The sequence below is a fragment of the Podarcis filfolensis genome, assembly GCF_964270895.1.
Source record: "Podarcis filfolensis genome assembly, chromosome: 2".
Classification (NCBI taxonomy): domain Eukaryota; kingdom Metazoa; phylum Chordata; class Lepidosauria; order Squamata; family Lacertidae; genus Podarcis; species Podarcis filfolensis.
The window spans coordinates 90,627,920-90,651,584 of record NC_139605.1 but is presented as its reverse complement, the minus strand read 5'-3'; the positions used below and the strand labels follow the sequence as shown (position 1 = coordinate 90,651,584).

The 23,665-nt window shown below is 42.4% G+C and overlaps 2 protein-coding genes across 2 annotated transcripts; one reads left to right on the top strand and one right to left on the bottom strand.

The window, feature by feature from the left end:
* Window positions 1-3,052: 3,052 nt before the first annotated feature.
* ATP5PD (ATP synthase peripheral stalk subunit d) lies at window positions 3,053-7,978 on the bottom strand. The gene is made up of 6 exons (XM_083598340.1): window positions 7,821-7,978; window positions 7,145-7,275; window positions 5,563-5,659; window positions 4,520-4,591; window positions 3,404-3,466; window positions 3,053-3,268 (listed from the first exon to the last, which is right to left on the bottom strand). Exons 2-6 carry the CDS (start codon window positions 7,264-7,266, stop codon window positions 3,137-3,139), a joined length of 486 nt encoding a protein of 161 aa, XP_083454466.1. The 5' UTR covers window positions 7,267-7,275; window positions 7,821-7,978; the 3' UTR covers window positions 3,053-3,136.
* Window positions 7,979-9,165: 1,187 nt separating this feature from the next.
* KCTD2 (potassium channel tetramerization domain containing 2) lies at window positions 9,166-20,825 on the top strand. The gene is made up of 6 exons (XM_083598309.1): window positions 9,166-9,646; window positions 11,214-11,322; window positions 12,058-12,149; window positions 13,691-13,786; window positions 15,340-15,465; window positions 17,174-20,825. Exons 1-6 carry the CDS (start codon window positions 9,332-9,334, stop codon window positions 17,201-17,203), a joined length of 768 nt encoding a protein of 255 aa, XP_083454435.1. The 5' UTR covers window positions 9,166-9,331; the 3' UTR covers window positions 17,204-20,825.
* The last annotated feature ends 2,840 nt before the right edge of the window (window positions 20,826-23,665 follow it).

Sequence of the window (23,665 nt, the reverse complement as noted above, 5' to 3'; positions counted from 1 at the left end):
TGAATCTTTTCCTCTGTGCCTTATTTGTGGCATTCAGCTTGTTTAATATTTTTAAACATGATGTCAGTCATTACAAGGCAATGCTTCCATTCCCCCTATATTTAGAATTTGTTCTGAAAGTGATATCTTTGTGCCTCAGGCCAGACCATGACTGAAAAGAATGTCATTTAACAAAAAATAAAAATGGAGTATTTAATAATAATAATAATAATAATAATAATAATAATAATAATAAATTTTATTTATATCCCGCCCTCCCCAGCCAAAGCCGGGCTCAGAGCAGCTAACATCAAATGTATAATACATTAACATAAAATCAGGCAATCAATTAAAATACATCCTCAAATCAGAGCAGGATCAGAATAAAATCCAATCGGATGGCAACCCGCAGATTAGGGTTGGGGACCTTAAATGCTCACCAGGCCCAACTGTTTGTGCTGAACTTATATGGGCCTGTGAGAAAAATTGGGAGGCCACTTTCATGCAAGTTCTTATGAAAGGGGAGAGGGAGTCAGACTGAACTCCGACCAAAGGCCTGGCAGAACAGCTCCGTCTTGCAGGCCCTGCGGAAAGATGTCAAGTCCCGCAGGGCCCTAGTCTCTTGTGACAGAGCGTTCCACCAGGTCGGAGCCACAGCCGAAAAAGCCCTGGCTCTAGTTGAGGCCAGCCTAACCTCTCTGTGGCCTGGGACCTTCAAGATGTTTTTATTTGAAGACCGTAAGTTCCTCTGTGGGACATACCAGGAGAGGCAGTCCGGTAGGTACGAGGGTCCTAGGCCGTATAGGGCTTTAAAGGTTAAAACCAGCACCTTAAACCTGATCCTGTACCCCACTGGGAGCCAGTGCAGCTGGTATAGCACCGGGTGAATGTGATCTCGCAGCGAAGACCCCGTAAGGAGTCTCGCTGCAGCATTCTGCACCCGCTGGAGTTTCTGGGTCAGTCTCAAGGGCAGCCCCACGTAGAGCGAGTTACAATAATCCAGTCTGGAGGTGACCGTCACGTGGATCACAGTGGCTAGGTCAGGGTGAGAGAGGTAAGGAGCCAACTGCTTAGCTTGGCGGAGATGAAAAAATGCCGCCTTTGTTGTAGCTGCAATCTGTGCCTCCATGGAAAGGGAGGTGTCGAAGATTACACCCAGACTCTTAACGGACACTGCTGGCACTAATTACACCCCCGCAAGAGATGGGAGTTGCCCCCCCCAATCCCATATCGTCTCTTCCCAGCCAAAGGACCTCTGTCTTCGAAGGATTTAACTTCAACCGGCTCCCACGTAACCATCCAGCCACAGCTTCCAAACATCTGATCAGTGTGTCTGGGGCCGAGTCAGGGTGGCCATCCATCAACAGATAGAGTTGGGTGTCATCAGCATACTGGTTATAAAACCAAATCTCTGGTGTTTTAGGTTAGTATCTTCTTTTATCACTGATAAAGTTTCTATGCCTTTCATAGATTCATGGGCATCAGTAATTCAACAATTGCTATCCTCCTTATCACCACCTTTCCATGCTAGGGAAAAACCTGGCATTGCTACCACTAGTGCATAAACACAGAACTGGAAGGGGGGCAGGGGTTGCCAAGTCATTTCTGAACTTCCACTGAGAAGATGGCTTATATTTCCTGTCTTTCATCAGGCAAATCCTATTCTCCACAATTTGTAATCCATCAAGCAGAACCCCACCCACCCTCTATGGACTATGCCCTGCTAAGTGCTCTTGATGACCAGAAGCATGGCCACCCAACCTGTTTTTCGTAGGCAGCAAAAGCAGGATTATCATGTGAATCGATCTGACTAGCATTTGGCTCCATGACTCACGAGTTGCGTAGTCCTGGTCTGATCGCAGTTGCACTGATCAAAGCCACAATATCGCTCTATGGCATTAAGGCTTACAAGACTTTTATAGGGGTATTTTCGCTTATAGGCCAATTTAAATATTTATACTTTTATAGCAAAAAGTTTTCAAACAGTTCTTATTGGCAAAGGCCACGAATCTCTCAAAGCTACTGCAGTGGTGGCTTGCCAGGTGAACAGTGTTTCCAGAATGCCATTCCTGGAAAACTCTTGATACTTCAGTGTTTTAGCACTGCGGTCAAAAATCCACTCAAAGACAGGCTCAGATATATTAGTCTTTGTTACATTAATTTTTTTAAAAAGCACCCCGGATATGGTTCAAAATGGTTCATTTTGAAGAACCATTCAGAAAGTTTATCGAGAGTACAGTGTGTGTGTGTGTGTGTGTGTGTGTGTGTGTGTGTGTGTGTGTTCAATAGCTCACTTTGTGCCTGGCTCAGGGAGGGGTGGGGTGGAACCTCCTTGTGTTCTTTTAATGTACAAAGTTTGGAAAGCACCATGATGCAAAGTACTGGATGCAGGCTGGTGAAAATGAAATTCAGTCACAACAAAAGTTGTCCAAGGCCAGTGACCCAGCACATCCTAGTGTTTGTGTTCAGTCTCTTCTGAGTGGGGTTACGCTCACTTTTAAGGATCAAGGTATTAGTTCCAGTTCTGTTCCTGAATGCTTAGGCAGCGCCTTTTTTTAGTATTAGCTGTATGCTAGCTGCACCCTCTTGTGGGGAAGGACGCTTGTGCCAATGTACTGCAGGCGACAATGCAGAGCCTTTCAAACACATTCAGAAACTGCAGCAGGTCCAGAACATAAGGGACGCATTATTAATCTGGACCGGCCACAAGAATGTGCTACAATGGTGCTTGAAGAACTTTACTGGCTTCTTAGCACAATTCAAAAATGTTGGTGACCTTTAAAGCCATCCGTGGTCAGTGATCAGAGCACCAATTGCCCACTCCAGGGTGGGGAGGCCCAGGACTGAGGACCAAATGGGGGTCCTCCAAAAAATCAAGTTAAAGTTAGAATCTGGGGCCAATATTAGCAATTTTAGCTGAACCACTCAGGCTTTCAATCCTCAAAAAAAGAAGTTTAAGGCAACAATCCTACACAGCCTTATTTGGGATCCATACTGAACTCTATGGATCTTATTTCGAAGCAAATATGCACAAATCAATAACAAGAGACAAGACAAAACAGGACTACTAAGATTCCTGTAGAATTACTTTATTTAACATACTCCCAGGGATTCTAGAGTTGATGGATACGGCAAAGTTCTTTTGGATAGACAGCTCTTACAATTCAGCAATAGGCCTGTGTGGCCAAAATGGGTATTTTTCTTTGTCCAGCCTACTTTCTGGAAATGCCTCTTGGAAATCTTCCATTGTCATCTGATCAAAAGGAATCATGCTTCTAACCTTCTGAAGCTTGAAAAGAAAAGACAATAGCCCATCATTAGTACATTATGAAGAAGACTACTTAAAATAAAAAGAACAGATCTTTATTAGGAGAACGCAACGTGGTGGAGCAGACTACTTACACCACGAAAATCACCAACTTACCTCTTTCTCATGCTCAACAACACGTTGCTTAGAGGCTTGTATGAAAGAAGCAGCACTCTTGTCCTGCAACACAGCAAATTATTCACTTCGCATATTAGTGATGTTATAATAATAAATAATAATAATAATAATATTTATTATTTATACCCCGCCCATCTGCACCACAAACTGCATTTTCTCTTGCCTATAATAATGCAAACTATCACCTTGAGGTTTGCAGCCTTTGCATTAGACATGCCCCTACATTCCAGTAATCTTACCCTTTCCAGTTTGGGTTCAGGCCTGACTTTGGGACAGAATTTAGTCTTGGGCGCTCCAATAGATGACCTCCTTCAGGGCAGAGACAGGGGGAGCACAACCCTATTAATTCTCAGTTTCTCAGCTGCTTCTGATATCTTTGGCTACAGTATCCTCCTGGACCATCTGTGAGTAGCGGGGTATTGCTTTATTGAGATTTCACTCCTACTTACAGGGTCAGTTCCAGAGAAAAGTATTGGTGACTGTGTCTTGACATCCTGCCAGTTAATCTGTGGGATGCCCCAAATCACAATTTTGTCCCTAGTCCTATCTGCAGGAAGCCACTGTAGATGCTTATTAGGAGATTTGGGGCAAGGTATCTTAATGATATCCCGGTTTATCTCTCAGTAATATCTGAACAAGCCCTAGACCACTACCAGGATGCAGTCATAGGCTAATAAACTGCAAATGACTCTTAGCAAGACAGAGACCCTATGAGTAGGCAGTTCCCAAGTCTGGGAACTGGGTTGCATACAGAATCTGGATGTGGTTGCCCTCTCTCTGAAGGAGGTATATAGCACGGGAGTGTTCTAGATAGCAGTGGTAGCCCAAGTGACCTTGTTGGCTCAGAGTAACCATTAACAACTTTGGTTGGTGCATCAACTACAATAGTTTGCGGACAAGGATTGCTTAGAGATTATTATTGCATTAAGCAATATAAAAACTGTATAAATAAATACCAGCAGAGGAAAATCAGAAGTATTGCCGATCACAAGCGGAATATAGTAAGTGGTGAGCAGGGAATAATGTCTAACACAATTTACCGAAGTGGGATACACAAAATATAACTGAACAAAGGCACACAAAAACCACACTTACAGCCTCTTTTTCTTGGGCATCTATCTTAGCTGTCTGGGTATCCACAGGCTCGGGAATCTTGAGTGCTTTAAACTGTGAAATTTGAGGGGAAAGTATTTTAAATGTGTTGTGTCCAATTCTGTCAGTGACATATATACAGTCAGAGATAACTTTTCCAAGTCCTGTCTGTTTCCCTTTAGTTGTAAGAGGTCCTTAACTCAGTGGCAGTGTATGATTTGCACTTTCTAGCCTCCTAGCTCAATCCTCTCCATCCAAGTGTGGGTCAAGACCAAGTGTCCGGTCTAAAGTAGTGGGCTGCACTGGGAACAAGCCACCTGAAAGCCTAGCCGATTACTAACAGAGATTAGCTGATTCTACAGAGTTTGCTTGCCAGTACCCAAGTCATTTCAATGAATGACAGTTCTCATACAGCTAGTGCAAATGCACACCATCCAGATTCATTCTTAAAGAGTTAACATGTTTCAATGTCCTCTAACTTCTCTGGGTTGCATTTTCATACATTTATCGCTGTCCCACATGAAGAAAGCCAGACATTCATTCATTCATTCATTTTATTGGATTTATATACCAAAGTTCTCTGGAGCCATCTATATTGATACACATACTTGCCCGGTTCATATCCAACAATAAATAAAAATCAGTATTATTGCTTCAAGTTTAGCTTTTCTAGCCTATCCACAAGGCAGAAGTTGGTGGGAAATGTACTAATTGGCTAAAGACAAGAAAATGCTGTTGTTGTTTTTTATGAGCACAGCACCATGCAGCTGCAACATTGGTGTCAAATTACCCAGAAGGAAATAATTACTATACCCAGGGTGATTTCTATTATTATTATTATCATCATCATCATTATTATTAATTACCTGCCCTTCACCCTAAGGTCCCAGGGCAGGTTACAACACTAAAACACAGTATTAAAAGCAATTTAAAACAACTTACAATCACAAAGGTAAGATGGGTCCTAAAAATATACACTAGACTGTGTGACATGCAGTGCCTCATTTAGGTTCTGACTCATTTGAAGTAGCATAACACAACCTCACCTTTTTCTCAAATTCATCTACCATGGCCTTATCAGCAATTGCAGTCTTGTAAAAAGCCCAATCTATAGCTGGGGGATTCTCTGGCAAAGAAGCAAGCCTGTTTAGATGAAGGAAAAGTACATTTAGTACAACTTCAACAAGTTTTCATACAATTCTTAGTTCTGTAGCCATCTCCCATTATTGTCGCCCTCCTTAAGGATAGCTAACCATAGCTGCCAATGTTCTCAGCTATTCAACAGCAACAATGAACCTTGCAAGATTCATCATACACACTAACAATGACTGGTGAGTTAAGTCCAAAATAGTAGACTGATACACTTTTGCCAAAGCTGATAAAAGGGTTTTGTCAAATCTTAAGGCAAAGAACTAAACTTCAGTTGAGACACAGAAACAGCATGTGACATCTCAAATCTTACTAATGTCAATCAGATAATTTTAACCATATCAGTTACAGTGGGGGATGGGGGGGACCAGAGGCCTTGGGACTTTCTCCAGTCTGTGCCCTTCAGCAGGCCATACACCCCTCATTAGTCCAGCTCTGCCTCTGAGTCCTTTTGCCTGGGTGGAATGCATCCTTGAACAACAATACTGTATGTCTCTTACTTACCTGGATGAAAGATAGTGTGACATATGTATAGAAACCTCTGGCTTTTTGCATGCCTGGAATGAAGCCTATTGTAAAAAGATTAGAAATACACCCAATATTCCACTTACTTTTGCATCTTACTCCACCCACCACTGGAATGGAGCCCCCAGGAGACGATGCCTAATATATTGCAGCCCTCCGGGGTGGGGGGTAGATTCCCCCACCCCGGGCACATCTTCCTTTAACATTCTGCTTATCACAGAAATATACAGAATATAATCTGCAGCAGAAAGGACTGCCATAAAGTTGCCAAAAAGACCAAAATGAAATTTGTGTATCACTTTAATAGGCTGATCTCAGCAACAATGAATGGAGCAGAGAGCTGTGGAGTATATGGCAGGGGTGAAGAACCCTTTTGGCCTGGTGGGCCAGGAATTAATCTCCCCACCCACACCTGGGAGCCAACTTTGATAGGTGGGTTGGATTATCATGTCACCAGGGAATTAGCATCTATCAAAGAGCCTGCTCAGCCCTACACACTGCACTGCCCAACAAACAGGTGATTGACAAGTGATTGAGAAGTACCATGTTCAGACCTAAGCAAGCTTCACAAGCCCTGTGCTTGGCACTTAGAAAGTGCTGGGCAAAAGGTCTACAAAGCGCTTTGCACACTGCTTCCCAAACACTTAACAATCAGCTGGGTGCTGCACACAGGATATTGCAGGTAAGTGTGGCCTGCCGAAAATAGCATCACAGATCAAATGTGGACTGCAGGCTGGAAGTTCCCCACACCTGCTATATAGCTTAACAAACCAATGACTGGTGCAAAGTAATTTGTAAAGATATAACCAAACAAGGCATTCTATTAATTTATTACTGCTAGCACATAGCCTGATCGCACCAACCTTGCACAAATACCAAGGCATTTGACACAAGAAAAAGTGAAATTAGCAAACATAGCTCCACAGTGCCCTTTGCACACTGGGACATACTCACTTGGCTGCCAGAGAATCACTGCGTGTTTTCAGGGCATTAAACATGGGCTTCTGGTTGGGAGGCACTCGCTCAGCAAATGCCATCCAGTCTACTGCTTTCAGAGCAAATCTGCGGGCAGCCATTGTTACTTTCTAGAAAATAATAAAGCAGAAAGAAAGCTTAATAGGGAGAAAATAATCAGAACCCTAACTGAGCAGCAAAGCTATATGGCTAGCGAAGGGTCAGATGAGAGACAAACAGAAGAATGGTTCAGTTTCATCAAAACAATAATCCAATGAGGAGTTCACACCAGCACACACTTACCTGGGAGTAAACCCTATGAATTCACTACTTTATTTTCAAGTAAGCAAAATAGAGTTAGACTGTTGAACTCAAACTCACGCCATTCTTTTCATTCAATAAGGGGGGAGGAGAAATAAAATTAATGCGGATTCTCCTTTATAAAGATGGCAGCGATGTAGCTTCTACAGTTATATAGGCTTCTGCTTGCATGTTAAAGGCGCAGCCAGAGGCAAACCAACTTGAAGGAACATTAAAAGGACCTCTGCTAGGACACCAAGGAATCCCAGCGCCGCAACAGAAGGCGGGGGAATAAAGAACAGAAAAGGCCCGTTAACACCACAATATTAGGAAACATTCAACGGGGTCCCCTAAAGGACGGCCGTATTCCACTCACCTTCAGCAACCCTTCACCCCCACGATACAGAAGTCGCCGGAAACGTCCTCCCGGAAGGAGAGCCTGACCGTCATCGCCGTGACCAATCAGGCCCAGCAATCCCGGAAATAGTCTGCGGCACACTCAGCACCATAGATAGCGGAAAAGGATAGACTAGTAGCACACGCCTCCATTTTTGCGCAGTTAAGGGAGGCAAAAGCACAGCGTGCAAAGCAATGGAGGGCAAGGCGCGGTTCTGTTTAACTGAACGCGGGCTTTGGAGCTGGTGGGCGATGGAGGCCTGACCTTTGCCGTAATCTGAAGTGTATGCCTTCTGTTGCATTGCGTTATCAACATGTCAAAGTGGAGATCTTCTATCGCTATTAGCGAAGCGAGTCGGCTTGAAATATCTGCATCCCCCGTTGGCTGCATTCTTGCAACATAACTGCTTAAAATGACTGTGCGTGTATGTGTGAACTTGTAGTACTTCAGGGGAAACCTGAATGAGCAGTTTTGAGACTCACCAATAAAATCAAGTAGGTGACTATGCTCTTGAAGTCTTTATTAGAAATGCCTTATAAGCCATCTCGGCTCCCACCTAAAATACGCAGATCATAATGCAGGGTGGTTGCAACGCTCACTTCAGTCTACATCTTATAGCTATAACAATTGACTTACGATGCCACGTTGTAGTAAACGATTCTAAGCACCAATTGCCTTGCCACTCACAATCCAATGGTCATAAAAGGCTCGGTTTTTTTCAGTCGGGCAACTTGCAAATACCACTGTATATGTACTGTACAGTATAGGGGAAGTCATTTTGACGGGAACCACTGACTGGTGTCTCTCCCCCTTAAATTAACATTCACATTATTTACTCCACAGAGAGGATTAATTATTTGCTTTGGGGGGGGCGGGTAAGGAAGTGGGAGAAACACCCACTGCTGCCAAATCACAGTTTCAATTACGGTAAATCCTGTATCTTCTCCTCTCATCACGCTGACAGAGCGGGGAAAGGGGATTCGAAAATAACTAGGAAGTGTCCTCTGCAAACAAAGTGCCGTTCTATCCTTTTGTGTATCTATGGTATAGGTAATCTAGGAACGAAGTTTCTGTTTCCTTCCTGGAATCCTGTTTCCTCTAATGCCTATTGGAGACCTTTCCCTTTAAATAATTTTATATAATTTAAATTTAATTAAAATTTAAATTAATTAAATTAAAATCAATTAAAATTAATTTAAATAATAATTATTATTATTCTCCGCTTCTGCTGGCTACCTCCAGCATTACTATGTAATGGTAAACGAGGAGCATGTAAGGCCTCGGCGGCTGTTGCCCCCCCAGAGAACGGTTGGTGACCCGGAAGTGACCTTTCCTCCCGGAAGTCCGGCTCTCCCTGTCATCAGGGACTGGGGTGATGGCTTCCGAGCCCCGCCGAGCGCAGCTCCAGTTTCTCCGACCTGGCCGTTGAGCTGGGGCAACCGTTGCCCGTCTGCCTGCCGTAGGCCCAGGGGAAGAAACCGTAGCCCAGAATGGCGGAGCTGGTGGCCGGAGAAGGGCCGCCGCGGGGCCGCACTCCCAGCCCGCTGCCGGGGCCGCCCAGCCCTCGTCCAGCCGCGACGCCCGCTTGCCCGCCGCGCAGCCCGGAGCCGCCGGCGCCTGAGAGAGCCGGGTCGGGGGGCGGCGGCGGGAGCAGCAGCAGCAGCAGCAGCGGGGGCTCCAAGTGGGTCCGGCTCAACGTGGGCGGCACCTACTTCGTGAGCACCCGCCAGACTCTCTGCCGAGAGCCCAAGTCCTTCCTCTGCCGCCTCTGCTGCCAGGAGGGGCCCGAACTGGGCTCCGACAAGGTGAGTCCAGTGGGTCCATGTGGAGTGGCAGCGCTGACCTCTTCCTTCCTTAACCGCCCGGCCCCTCCTGGGACGCTTTCCTAGAACGACGGCATGTTCTCCGCACCCCGGTAGCCCGCATGCCCTCCGTCTCGTCTCCTTCCCACTGCGATCACTGGAATAATAGGCTTGTTTCCACGCATTTAAGCCTCTTTCACCCAATGCATTTAAAGCATTCCCCACCCCACCCCAATCCTGGGAACTAGAGGTTACCCCTCACAGAGCTACGGTTCTCCGCACCCTTAGCAAGCTACAGTTCCCAGAATACTTTGCAGGGTGTGTTTTTGCAGGCATCAAAGCTAACCAAAGCCTTGATGGGAACTCCTCAGCAAAAAAAGAAAGGGATCCACACAAAGGGGGCATTGCTCCCGTTGCATGTGGCAGTGGGGTGCCTGCCCACTGCAGTGACAGTTTATAGCCCCTCTAGTGGTTTCTGTGTTGACCCAACACTTCCCTGTAAGTAGTAATTTCAATATATTAACTACGCAGTCATTATACAGGTGCTGTACTCTTATTCATCAATAGTATGGCCTCTGCTTTTGTTTTAGGGAAATAAGGAAACTGAAAAGCTTTAATCTTGTGTGCAAAGTGAAAATACTTGTGAATAGGGTGGTTTCTTTCAGCAGATAATTGCTGAGAGTGTTTAAATACTGTGGAAGATTCTGAGCGCTCTGTAAAAGACATTATTTTAGAACAGAACAAAAGCCATTTCCCAGAATAATTAAATCATGGTGAGAATGGGTAAGCTCTGTTTCTTATTGATAGCTTCCTTGGTGATCTTAAACAAACAAACAAAACATCTGAGCACGTAGTCAAAGGAATTGATTGCACTGCACCACTTGTGTTCAGCAGAATCTTTTTTTCTTTTCTTTTTTACCATTACTAAAGAGAGATCTGAGTTGATGTTTGCTTGACACATAATAGAAGTCAGTTTGGATTAGACTGACACTTTAGATTGGCAAAAGTATTTCTTAAGAATTCAGTTGCAAAAGTTAGGGTTGTACTCATTTTTGTTTTTGCTGCTTGTCATTGTCATATCATGACAATTCAGGAGCCGATCTCACTGATTTTTAGGAGAATGCCGCTGATAGATGCAAGAACAGTTTATTTCAAGTAAATAAGCATATGATTAAGTGATTAGGTGGAATTGCCTTATGTAGGTGGTACCCTACCTTTTTAATTATATCATGGTGTCATCTTACAGTAAAGGTAGGCATAAAAAGCTTTTGACGCCAGAGTTTAGAAACCTGCCAGCACTGTTTTCCCATCCACCTCCACTACTTCAGTAGAAGATACCCATAGTCTCCACCATAACCATGACAACATGTTAACTCTAACTTCTGTCTTTTGTGGATGATTCAACTAGTTTAAAAGAGCCCACCGGTTTTCCTGAGAAGTGTAATTCTTTGCAGAGGACCAAATTCTCAACCTTTGTAAGACTAGTCCCTCCCCCCCCCCCACAAATGTCTTCATTCCATTGAATTGTCCTTTTTAGCATCAGAATCTGACACTGGTGTATCTCTAACAGGATGAAACGGGGGCATATCTCATTGATAGGGATCCCACATATTTTGGTCCAATCCTGAACTACCTCCGGCATGGAAAACTCATAATAAACAAGGAATTGGCAGAAGAAGGTAAGAAATGGAGATTGCAGTGCTTTGTCTGACTTGGGCAAGGAAAAAATCGATCTATATCCTTGAAAACCATAGGGAAGCTTAATGGATGTTGGCCACATTTCAGCCCAGAGCTAGTGCACTTAAGCCCATTGAAATCCATGGTCTTGAGTGCATTGACTCCTGTGACTGAGCGAGGCCTTGGTCAGCATCTTTCTGTGTCATAAGATTGTGGTTTATTTTAGATTGACCTATGGAGGAGGTGTACAAAACCAGCTTTATTCACGGAGGCACATTATTCTGATGCAGCTATCTCATACAAGGCATTCTGTTAATAAACATCAGTGGCATTTTGTATTAACTTGTTGTTTTTCATTGAAGTGTGGTCTGCAAAAGCAAGCTCCTTTTTGTGAAGAGCTTCAAATGAAGGGAACACATCTTCATAAATCCCCAAATTCTAGTTTTCTGCTCTTCATGAAATAGAAATGTTTGCAGCTGTTTGTGGTCACCTTTTTTCTAATTTTTGCCTTTGTTTTTGCTCTTGCAAATTGAGATTCTGGTAGTATAACATTTGTTGATCTGCAGATTAATTATTTAGGTTAAAATATATACAGTATGCAAAAAAATAATTCTGCAGTGTCATAGGCTTCAGTAATCTGCGCAGAAGTCTTTGGAGTTAGCACAATATTGCTTCTAGCATTCTTCCCTTTTTAAGGCTAACAATCTTCCTAACTGCACCCCCCTTCTCATTCCTAGGTGTGCTGGAAGAAGCTGAGTTTTACAACATTGCATCTCTAGTGCGGTTGGTGAAGGAGCGAATACGGGACAATGAAAGCAGAACTTCTCAAGTAATGCATGTTAAAGAAAATAGAAGGGGGAATTTTTGTAACTGGAATCAAGGGCAAATCTGTGCTTAGCCTTCCCTTATTTGTGGTTGTGGTCAACTGCTACTCTCTCCCTGTGACATACACTTTGGAGAAGGGGGCTGGGTTTCTCTGCTGCTGTGATGGGCTTTTGCAGAAAATCCAAGCAGCGCTTCAGTGCTGTTTCAGTCTGCAAAAGCCCAGCAAGAAGGAAAAGAAGCCACACATCCTTTCTTGTCCCAAGTTCTTGATGAGGAAAGGAGAGGTGTCTTCTCTTCCTTGTGCTGGGCTTTTGCCAGAGGTGCCAACAAGGACCTCACTGCTCCTGCTGGACCTTTGCAGGAGCTGACAGAAAGGGAGGCAAAGCAGCTCTTCGCTCACCCAAATCCTTCATGAACTGCTGGGAAATGAGGGGGAAGGGACAGCAAAGAATGCTCCCTTGTCTGTCGCAATATTTATTTATTCATTTATTTATATCTAATGGATTTGTATCCTGCTTTTTGGGAGAACCTCCTCACAAAGTGGCAGGTGTCATGTAGAACAATACAAGCACAGTTTAAAGCTTTTTGTTTTGCAGCAACTCAAACAATCCAGTCAGCACAGCTGTAAAACACAATATGAACATTAATTGCCTGCATACAAATCACTTCATAAAAGCAGCAGAGAACAGATGTGAATTCAAAACCTGTTTGAAAATTTGTAGGGGTGTGGTGTACACGCTGAGTGGGATACATGCCAGGTTAAAAATGCTGAAGAGAAGGGCAGTCTGGGTCATTTTCCTATCATTCCCAGAGGCACTATATTACTGTACTTTCATTTGAGTCCTTTGTAGCAGTCTGTTGCCACGATGCCTTTATCCCATCCCAATATGCACCAGTGTTTGATGCAATGGACGCGGGTGGCACTGTGGGTTAAACCACGGAGCCTAGGACTTGCCGATCAGAAGGTCGGCGGTTCAAATCCCCCCGACGGGGTGAGCTCCCGTTGCTCGGTCCCTGCTCCTGCCAACCTAGCAGTTCGAAAGCACGTCAAAGTGCAAGTAGATAAATAGGTACCGCTCCAGCGGGAAGGTAAACGGCGTTTCTGTGTGCTGCTCTGGTTCGCCAGAACCAGTCATGCTGGCCACATGACCCGGAAGCTGTGCGCCGGCTCTCTCGGCCAATAAAGTGAGATGAGCGCCGCAACCCCAGAGTCAGTCACAACTGGACCTAACGGTCAGGGGTCCCTTTACCCTTTACCTTTATCCTGGCTATCTCCATACCTACACTTCTATACACCTACCTCCCCGGGGTTATTTCTGGCTCTCAGATTTTCAGCAAAACTTGCCACATGTCTTTTTTGATGGTTGGGAAAAGCACGAAATGTCCTTTTGAAACATTTCTAGTGGTGTGTGTTCTCAGGAATCAGCAAGGGCCTGTGACACACTAATTTCCTTGAAGCTAAGCCTCTTTAAACAAGCTACCACTACTTGGCAAAGCCACAATGTTAATTTCTAACTTATTGTTTGGTTCCCCTTTGTGTCCCAGGGACCTGTCAAGCATGTTTACAGAGTTCTGCAGTGCCAAGAGGAAGAGCTCACCCAGATGGTGTCCACTATGTCTGATGGATGGAAATTTGAACAGGTATCCAGTGCTAAAGAATAACTTCCCTATCCGGAAGAAGTGGCCCAATTCACAAGGCTTATAAAATGGCTAATCTTCCCCCTCTATTATTTGTTATTGATAGGAAGGGGCTGTCAACAGCTTAGTGAATAATGAATGCTTTAGTGGGTTCTCCTTTCACCTTTTCAGAATCTAGAGAATATGGGAATTCTTATGGAACATAAATTGTGCCTAGTCTGCTGTTGCCTGGAGAGAAGTCTGATCACTGAGCCTCTAACAGATAATTGCTGATTATCTTCTAGGGAAGTCTGATTACAAGCCTCTGCCCATTACCATTCCTCACTCTTCACTTTTGTTGATAAATGCTGTCAGCCTTGAAACTGTTGACTGATGCTAATCTTGCACTCATAAATAAGTGCACAACTTGCTGGGCCCAGTCTTTTGCTATGAGAGACTGTGGCAGAATGTGCTTTGACTAATGCTTCCAATCTTGTTAGGTTACTGGTTTTTTATTTACTTCTGGTTTTATGCATTCTGGTCAGTTCAATTTCCTCTTAATGAGGAGGAATTCTTTTTTATTATATTGAACCATCATTAGGGGGCTCTGTAGGACTTCAGTTCCTTTGCCTAAGAAAATGCATTGTTTGGGTTATTTATGGATGGCAGTTTCCCACAATCCTGATTTGGGGTACTGTAGAGCTTCACTTCCAAGTATGAAAGTCATCGTACTGATGAGCTGGTGACTATCATTTTTTCCCATCTTGGACGCTCATTTGTTCAACTCAAGTAATCCTTATACGCTAAACAACCAGCATTAGTCCCTGTCTTCTCTATCTGTTTTTATAACATTGTTTTTTGCTACTTTTCCATAATGCTAAAGGTTTTAAAAAATATTAAGCTGCCTAGAAATGCTTTTAAATAAACCAGTAAAAGTCCAGTTCTATCGCACTTGCAGAAGTCGTTCTGTACACACAGTAATTTAGTTGGATACAACTCAGTCCTAAATTCTTCATTTCCTGGTTTGGTGTTTCCTAGATGCATCTGTGGCCTTTTTCATTTTGGGGGAAAAAATATTAGTGTGTATATTTTAAAATGGCACTGGTGGAATTTTAAGTAATAACAAGAAGGAGCACAATAGCTTGACAGAAAATACACATGGATTGCTTGTTGGTTTTGTGAATCACAGCATTTCGGGGGCTCAGACTAAACTATGGATGTGTCCTTAAACCTTCTAAAAGTTAATAAGGAATATAAAGGTGCAGGGTGCTCTGTCTTGTACTCTTTAATGCTTTCTCCTGCAGATCTGTATTTGATCACTGTGAGAGACTAAATACAGACCAAGATAATATTTTAGTTCAGTGATGGGAATCTTGTATCTTTCCACATGTTGCTGAACTACATTTTTCATCACAACTGGCCTATTGTTATACTATCTGTAAATGACAGGAACAGGAGTGCAATAACATCTGGAGAACCCCAACCCATTTTAGCCTAGTATTTTAAGGCTAATTCTATACTATTCCTTGTTTATTGCTGCTTCTAACTTTTACATTCTCTTGTTTTTATTTCATTAGCTAATCAGTATTGGATCTTCTTATAACTATGGAAATGAAGACCAAGCAGAATTTCTATGTGTTGTGTCCAGAGAGCTCAATAACTCTACCAATGGCATAGTGATAGAGCCTAGTGAGAAAGCAAAGGTGAGGAACCTGCTTGCGATTGAATTCCTTGAGGATCACATTAATGTTTCTGAATACAGAATGGAATAAATACAGAAGGCAGCTTGCTTTTGATGTTGCAAGGTGTATAGTTCCTGTTAGTCAGAGTTTTGTCAATAATAATAATAATAATGATAATAATAATTTGTATACTACCCTGTACCTGTAGATCTCAGGGTGGTTCACAACATAAAAGTCTAAGATAAATGCTATACCCTACAATTAGAAATTGTGGAAGTATAACAATAAGCCACTGAAATGAGGGAGGCAAGGGTGGTGGTAGATAATTCCTAGTTTATTGGTCAGTTAATTCTGAAAATATCTGGTAAAGAAGCTGTCAAGCTTTCAGTATGTTCTCCTAATGGTAATCTTTAGAAACAGTTCCTCTCCCTGCTTCCATCTTCCGTAAAGTTTCTGAAAGAGTCTCTGGGAGCTTTTAATCTTTCCGTGCAATGTCTGCTAAGAAATAAATCTTGTTGGTATCAGTGGGGTTACTCCAGATAAGTATGTATAGGATTGCTGGTTCAGAGAGTCTGGTCTTCTCTTTAGCACTGTCACCACTGCAAATTTGCACAGAACATGTCTCCCATGCGTAATGTAGTGCTGCATAAAGGAGTTGGCAAGGACCATGTTAACATTTCTGAATATATTTGTGCTATAGGGTTGTATCTAATGGTGCCTATTTGACAATAAGGCTTCCATCCATGGAACAGGGAGTGGAGTAATTTTCAGTAGTTCCTCTTTCCACCCACAGCCTTCTAAGCACATAATCTACATCTGCTCAAGAGGGTTGGAGGACCCTCTAGAATATTGTGGGTGTTTTTTGGTGGGGGGGGGCAATAAGGAGACTGCAGAGGTATTGCTGAAAGTGGCTTCTCTCCCCATTCCATTGATGGAACCTTTGCTGTCAGCTAACAGATGCCATTGGATTCAACCTGTAGCCTCTGTCACTAAATCTTACATTGATCTGAAAAATGAAGGGAGATCGAGAGAAGCTGTGGGTTAAGATAAGGGATGGGTTATAGCTCAGTCCCAGGTTCAATCCCCAGCCCTTCCAGGTAGGGCTGGGAGAGAATCGTGCCTGAAACTGGCAAGTTGCTGCCAGTCAGTGTAGGCAGCACAGAGCTAATGGACTAGCTGTTGTTATATGGCAGCTTTCTGTGTGACTGCATCCACAAATATTCACAAGCCACACAATGCTGTAGTGTTAGAACAACTTGAAAGCTGATATAGTCCAACTATTCCCAGCAGTTTAATCCATGAAACAGAAGCTTAAAACTGATGATGAAATCTACTTAAAGTGTAGCACAAATAGTGAGCTGGAAGGGCCAATATGTATCAATACCAAAGGTGCCTACGAAACAAAACTATACATGTATTATTAGACAGAACCAGCTGCCAAAGCACAGCCCAAGTATGCCTCAAAAGTCAAATATTTTAGCCTGGAGCTAAATAATTCAGTTTAGCAATAACAAAGAACCTAACCAGCTAAGGGTTTATTTTGTAGAGTATTTAGTTTCCTGTAGTTAATAACTTTTTCCTATAATACCCTGGGTGACAAGCCAGGTGCTAAGTACTATGGTACAAAGTTCAGATTTTTCCTTCTGTTTCTTTCCCCCTCTGTTGCAATAAGTTCCAATCATGTAAATTCTAGCTAACTGCTGTTGTCTTGGTGCTTCTCTCCCCACAGATTCTTCAGGAACGAGGATCACGGATGTAATCTAAGCATCTAATACTTTAAAACTCCCAGATGTCAAAAGGGCAATCTAGCTGGGCAGAGCATTTTTCCTGCAGTCCAACCTTGCTTTTGTACAGTAATCAAACTAACACAAAGCAAAGCTGAGCCTGTCCTGCCAGTAGAAAATTAATCCTGGTGAAAACCAAAGGCTCATCCCACTCCAGTTACAGAAGATGAAGAAAGAAGAGAATCTTCCAGCCAGATAGCCCCCTTTACTCCACTAACTCTTGTTTCTTTTTATTTCTGTCTTGGCACTGATGTGATTTATTTTTAGTTTTATTTAATTGTGTTTTTGGCTCTCTTTAGAGAGGGCTAAAAGTGAGGGCTGCCCAGATTCCTGGGCTCTTTTAAGATATCCCAGGCATCAATGGTCTGGACTAATGACTGAGGAGTATGGTTTAATGGTGTCATTTTTAAAGAAATTTGTAACACGCTTTCCCAGATCTGATGAAAATACATTTGAAAGTAAATGTCTAAACCAAGAACATTCCTGCCCCTCCCCCCGGCAAAAAAAAACAAAACTTTTTTATTTTTGTTTTGGATCTGTTACTGACTCAGATACCTGTTAGATGGGCAATTTTTAATTTGGGAGTGGGTGGGGTTATGTTTACCATGGGGCCTTGGCTGAAGGGTTTTTCTTCAGATAACACTAAGCTCTGAGCATTTCTCGCAGTGTGGTTTGGTCATCGCCATTCACACATCTTTAAAAATATGCTATTTCTGCAAATTTCAAATCCATTTCTACTATCTCTTAAATGTCAGAGGAGCGTGGCAATGGGGCTTATGTCCTGTTTTTTTCCTGCCAGAGCCTGGAGTATAGTCCATTGACTAACTTTAAAGTTGCTCTTTGATCTGGAGGATTTGTCCCTGCCAAGTTCAGCTTTGCCTTGTCTTGTATTCAGCAGCATGAAAAGACCCCCTTGTTCGTCCTGCATTAAAAGCAGGTTTTCTTTGTACTCTTAGTTACTTTGGTAGGCTTTAACAACTCTTTATCCAATACATTCAGGGACGGAGGGTCCCTTATTTACACATGGTGATTCTGCACTTTCAATCCTCCACCTCCTTTTATTGTATTATCTTACCCAAATTAACTAAGTGGTATTGCGGGGGGTGGGGAGGGGTGGTGATGAAAGTTGCCAAACTGTTGTGATTTATTCTTTTCTTGTCCAAAGTGGTGTGTGAACTTCTGTAATGTTTTTTTTTTTCCTTTGGAATGCCTTGAATGGACGTGAAAATGTCGTGCCTCTCTTCTGATCTTAGCCAAATGGGACTCACTGATCTTGTCGGTGAACTTGTGCCATCCCTAATCAGTGAAATGTCCCCTCCTAGTTGTTGGTAAATGGGAATCCCTTAAGCATTTACTGCATGGTACCTCCCCTCCGTATCCTGGCTTTGTTCCTTGTGAGTCATCTTGACTTCTGGGCCTTTGAGATAAGCCCCAAAACATACCGAACCAAAGTTTCAGAAAAATTGAAATGCTTTGGTGTCCCTTGGCAATAATTAAAGCTCTCCACTTACAATCCGAAGACCCCTTATATACAAATTGATGTGTTTGGAATTTTCCACCAAGGAATTGCATTCACTGTGTCTTCTTTATGTTTTATAGTGTGAGTTGATGAGGCTTCTCGTTCTATTTCTTCCTTAAAAGTGAAAAGGGTGGGGTAGAAGGACAGTGCGTGAAGTTTTGATGGGGACATTAAAGGCCCCATCGTGGATAAAATGCATGGAGTTTAAATCAAGTTTGGCACTTAATTCCCCCCTGCCCCACATCCTCCATCGTTCTTCAGTTTGTATGTGTATATATCACTGAGCTTCCCACAATGCACCTCCAGAGAAGTTTTGGTAGGTTAAGGGTTTGAATAACATGTCCTAGTTCAGTCTCTTTTACAAGAAGACTGTACCAAAGGTCTTGAGGTCAGTCGGTGGCTGCTGAGACTCAACTGGCCCCATATTGTGTTGAAGTAAACCAACATTCCAGTCCTGCCCTGCCCTTCCTGTTTATAATGTGTTGGTATTGGCATGATTAGACTGTACGTCTTGGCTGGATCTAACTAACACTGTGATGTGTACATAAAACCCCTATCTTGTACCTTCAGCTGTTGTCAGTGTATGTCCACAACTGATAAATAATCGGGTGTGTATGTGCTGCGAGGAAGTATAAGAACTGCAGATATATATTTATATATATAGCATTCACATATACCCTCATAATCTCTCGTTCTCAGGGAGGAGGCGAGAGTGGGCAGTGGTGCTATTAACTAGTTGAAAGAAAAACAGGCTGACAATGCCAAGAGTAGCTGCCATTTCCAACATGGCCTAACCCAACTCATTCCCCACCTTGCTGGGCACGTAGCAGTGTTAGGTTTGCTTGGAAGGAGACCTTACTGTGTAGCTTTAGTTAATCAAAATGAATACCTCATTGCTTTATTTTATAGTCACCAAAAAACACCATGCATGGGGAAGCCCCATTAGAGGAGTGCCTGATGTCAGGATAACAGACTGGATAAATAAGACTCATTCTGTTGCCCATATTGTGCCATTGGGAATGGCTCCATTGGAATCTGGAGGAAAACCAGATTGTGAGATGAGCCGTAACTGGCTTGATGCAATGCATTACAGCGGGATTGCAGTTAAACTTCTCTGAGAAGCAGTGTTTCTGCCTAATAAATGGGGTAGTCCTATCCTATATACTCCACTTGCTGCTGACAACTAGTGAGAGTTTTTCAGTGGATTTTAAGTTCTTCACTGGAACACAATTGCCTTCTCCCTACCTTTCCTTGTTAAGTATTCTCAACTAAAGTAATCAAATTCGTTGGGACCCTCCCTGGAGTGGTGAGCTGTTTAGCTGGAGATAGAAACAGTATTAGGGATTGGAAAAGCTATTGGCTTTCCTAGTATAAGGGCTTGAAATCCAGCTACGGCAAGACACCATTCTAGCTCATCCATTTTGTGATATTCTTTCCCCACAAAGACAGGTCACTTCCAGGCCCTGTTAATCTCAAGAACTGGCTTCCATGTTCTGCACCAGTTTTATCTCTGCCTTTATTAGCAACAGGGCTTTTCCTTCCATTTGCCTTTATCTCTCTCCAAACATTATCTCCTAAACTAAAAGCTGGAAAATAAGTAAGAACCCTGTTTCCCCTGCAGAAGGCAGTAAATTAAAAGAGAGGAGCAAATGATAGGATGGGTATTTATCTGGGTGATTTGCATCTCTTGAGGTGGTTTCCTTTAAAACATTAGCTAGCCCCTGGGGACCAGTAGCAGGTCCAGTTTCCCAGTGGCCAATTGTTCCGTTACAGCAAGGTTGGAGCTAACCTCTTAAAAGTGTCTTTGTTTCTGCACATTTTTAATCAATTTTTCTCAGGGGTGACTGAGTGGTCCGAGGGGAGGGGGGTTTTCCACAAGGGGATGGGGGTTGGCTCCTCGGACCTCCGCAGCTGGGCCGTGGGCTCCTCACCCTCAGGTTTTGCCTGCAAACCTTGAGGTTTTGTACAGTTCGTCACATGTCAGTGCCCTTTGCTACTGTTTCTCTTTGTTTATTAAATGTGTTTGAATAATAATGGAGATGCTGTGATTTTTTTTTCCAATAAAGATTCTGACATGACTTGAGCATCTGAGCTATTTTCTTACGCCCTGCAACTCTACCTGTAGTAAAGAGAGCTTTCACATGTGTTTTCTCTGTCACAAAGACTGCAACAACTTCTAACCTGGAAGCAATAGCTTTTGGTGGTCAAGGTTCTGTTGCTGAAAGCTGACAAGCTCTTACCCTTTACCCAAACTCTTGCAGCAGAACAGAAAATGCTGTCATCAAAGAGAAGACACCTAATGTCTGTTCACACACTGCCTACTTAAACAAGACAGAAATGTAAGGGTGAAAGCAGATCTATTGTCATGGGTTTAAGATACTGCCTTGTAGATAAAAAAAAGTTGGGGTCCTCATTTTTAACAACAGAAGGTGCAATTTTGTATCATTTTTATGTTTTCATTGTTGTCCAAAGGAGACTTGCATCTCAGCCCATTGAGAATTAAGGGTGCTAAAATACTAAGAATGAGGTGAGGTGACTTCTCTGATCATTCAAAAAATGAGGAGTTTGAAAGTTACAAGGCCACTACTCTCTTTATTTTTCTTCTGAATCTTCCAACATTCAACTTCATTGAACGTCCATGTGTTTTAGTATTATGACAGGAGGAGAAAAATATATATATTTATACACTTCCTCCATGTCATGCATAATTTCTAACACTACAATTCTACTATACTTCCATGTCGCTGCTTATTTTCCTTTTCTCTGAAAAGCCCCAAATGCTGTAACTTTTTTCTTTTTTTCAAAAAATAATTTTTATTAATTTTCAATACAAATATTTATATAACACCACATCCAAGTTTATCACACATTTTCTCTTTTGGACTTCCTTCAACATCTCTGACAATCATCCGTAGTTAAATTTTTGTTTCGCATTTCCTAAATTTAATATTGCCTTTTAATATACCCTCTCGAACTTATTATCTTTTTTACAATACTCCTCAAACTTTCACAGAGCTTCTTGAAACCCCACAAGCGTTATTTGCTCATCACATATGCTTTTCAGATACTCCACAAATTTCCCCCAGTCTTCAATGAACTTATGATCCCGTAAATATCTGATCTTCCCAGTTAATTTATCCAATTCTGCATAGTCCATCAGCTTCATTCTCCAATCTTCCAGTGTCGGTAGTTCCTCTTTTACTCCTTCAAGTAAGTGAAATATTTAAAAAGGATCTTAAAGAAAATGGATATGTAGAAAAAGATTCAATATTTCAAACAGAGATAATAATGATTATAAAATTTTGTCAAAAATGTATAAAATACTGTTGGAATGATATACGAAGGACAAGGAAGTCAAGTCGGTCATGATACATTGGGCCAGAGACTTTAGATATAATATACAAATTGATGATTGGGTAAAAGTATGGAAGGAAAATATAAAATTTACAGCATGTACTGCATTAAAGGAAAATGTTATGAAAATGGTATACAGATGGTATATTACACCGGTTAAATTAGCAAAAATGTTCAAAACATGTAATAAGTGTTGGAAATGTAAAGAAAATGAAGGGACATTTTACCACGTGTGGTGGGAATGTAAGAAAGTGAAAGGTTTCTGGGAGATGATATATAATGAACTGAAAAAGATGTTGAAATATACATTTGTAAAAAAACTGGAAGCTTTTCTTTTAGGAATAGTGGGAAACGAAATAAATAGAAAAGACTGTAAACTTTTTCAATATGCAGTAACAGCAGCAAGAATACTAATGGCCCAAAAATGGAAACAAATGCTGTAACCTTTTTTCACAGGAATTTATCCATTCCATTGATAACACTGGTTGCCCTTTTCTGTACATTTGGAGGATAAAGCCATGCAGTTAATATTAACCTATACCCTGTAGTCTATGTTTCAGTGTAATTTGTAGTTCTCTGAAGCCTAAAAAGTAGCATGTCAAGCTTCTGTATTTTCATAGAGATCATATTTTACTTCTTTACTAGTATAACAAACACATGGTGCTAAGAATGTAGGCCTTTGGGGTACTTACACCTGAGCAGTTGTTCTCACAGGAAAGTTGCCACCTGTGGAGACAATGTTCCCAACTGTACAATAATTAAGCAGATCTGAACGGCAAGGCTATGAGGCTCAGTGGTTTAGACCACGGCTCCACCTGCATCCCAAATCAAATCCCCCATGATGGGGTGAGCTCCTGTTGCTCTGTCCCAGTTCCTGCCAACCTAGCAGTTTGAAAATATGCCAGTGCAAGTAGATAAATAGGTACCGCTGCGGCAGGAAGGTAAACTGTGTTTCTGTGTGCTCTGGTTTCCGTCACAGTGTTCCATTGCACCAGAAGTAGTTTAGTCATGCTGGCCACATGACCCGGAAAGCTATCTGTGAACAAACGCCGGCCCTCTTGGCCTGAAAGTGAGATGAGCACCGCAATCCCATAGTTGCCTTTGACTGGACTTAACCATCCAGGGGGTCCTTTACCTTTTTTTAATTAAACAGATAATATACTTGAGAACAAGATGCTGAACGAAATTGTGCTGGTGACTCAATGCAAAATGTTGAAATTGTTATGCAGTCTTCCTGAGAGAGAGCTAAGTGTATCTCATCAAAAATAGAGACTGTTTTATTTCATTTTTTAAAAAAAATACCTTTTTCTGTTTCTGGGAAGTATCTGACCAGTATTTAGACCAAATTAAGAGGACAGAGGGAAGAATTGCCTCAAAGTGCCTGGTTTCCATTCAATGTGGTCTTCCCTCTTCATGTCAGTTCTCTGAGGTGCCTATAGCCTACCTCCCCTTGCAAGAGCTTTCAAGAGTGGCCTTTTTAATGTTTGACTTGGACCTGCTTGTGCAATGACATCATAACCAGAGTGCTTAGCTCCCCCCTCCCTTGTAGTTTGAACTGTGATGT

Excerpts from the sequence above, each read along its gene's own strand:
- ATP5PD (XM_083598340.1), bottom strand. The coding sequence starts at position 7,266 with ATGGCTGCCCGCAGATTTGCTCTGAAAGCAGTAGACTGGATGGCATTT. Across the intron at positions 4,592-5,562 it reads TAGATGAATTTGAGAAAAAG|TTTAAAGCACTCAAGATTCC; the intron begins GTGAGGTTGTGT and ends CAAATTTCACAG. Across the intron at positions 3,467-4,519 it reads ATGCCCAAGAAAAAGAGGCT|GACAAGAGTGCTGCTTCTTT; the intron begins GTAAGTGTGGTT and ends GCTGTGTTGCAG.
- KCTD2 (XM_083598309.1), top strand. The coding sequence starts at position 9,332 with ATGGCGGAGCTGGTGGCCGGAGAAGGGCCGCCGCGGGGCCGCACTCCC. Across the intron at positions 9,647-11,213 it reads CCGAACTGGGCTCCGACAAG|GATGAAACGGGGGCATATCT; the intron begins GTGAGTCCAGTG and ends TATCTCTAACAG. Across the intron at positions 11,323-12,057 it reads CAAGGAATTGGCAGAAGAAG|GTGTGCTGGAAGAAGCTGAG; the intron begins GTAAGAAATGGA and ends TCTCATTCCTAG.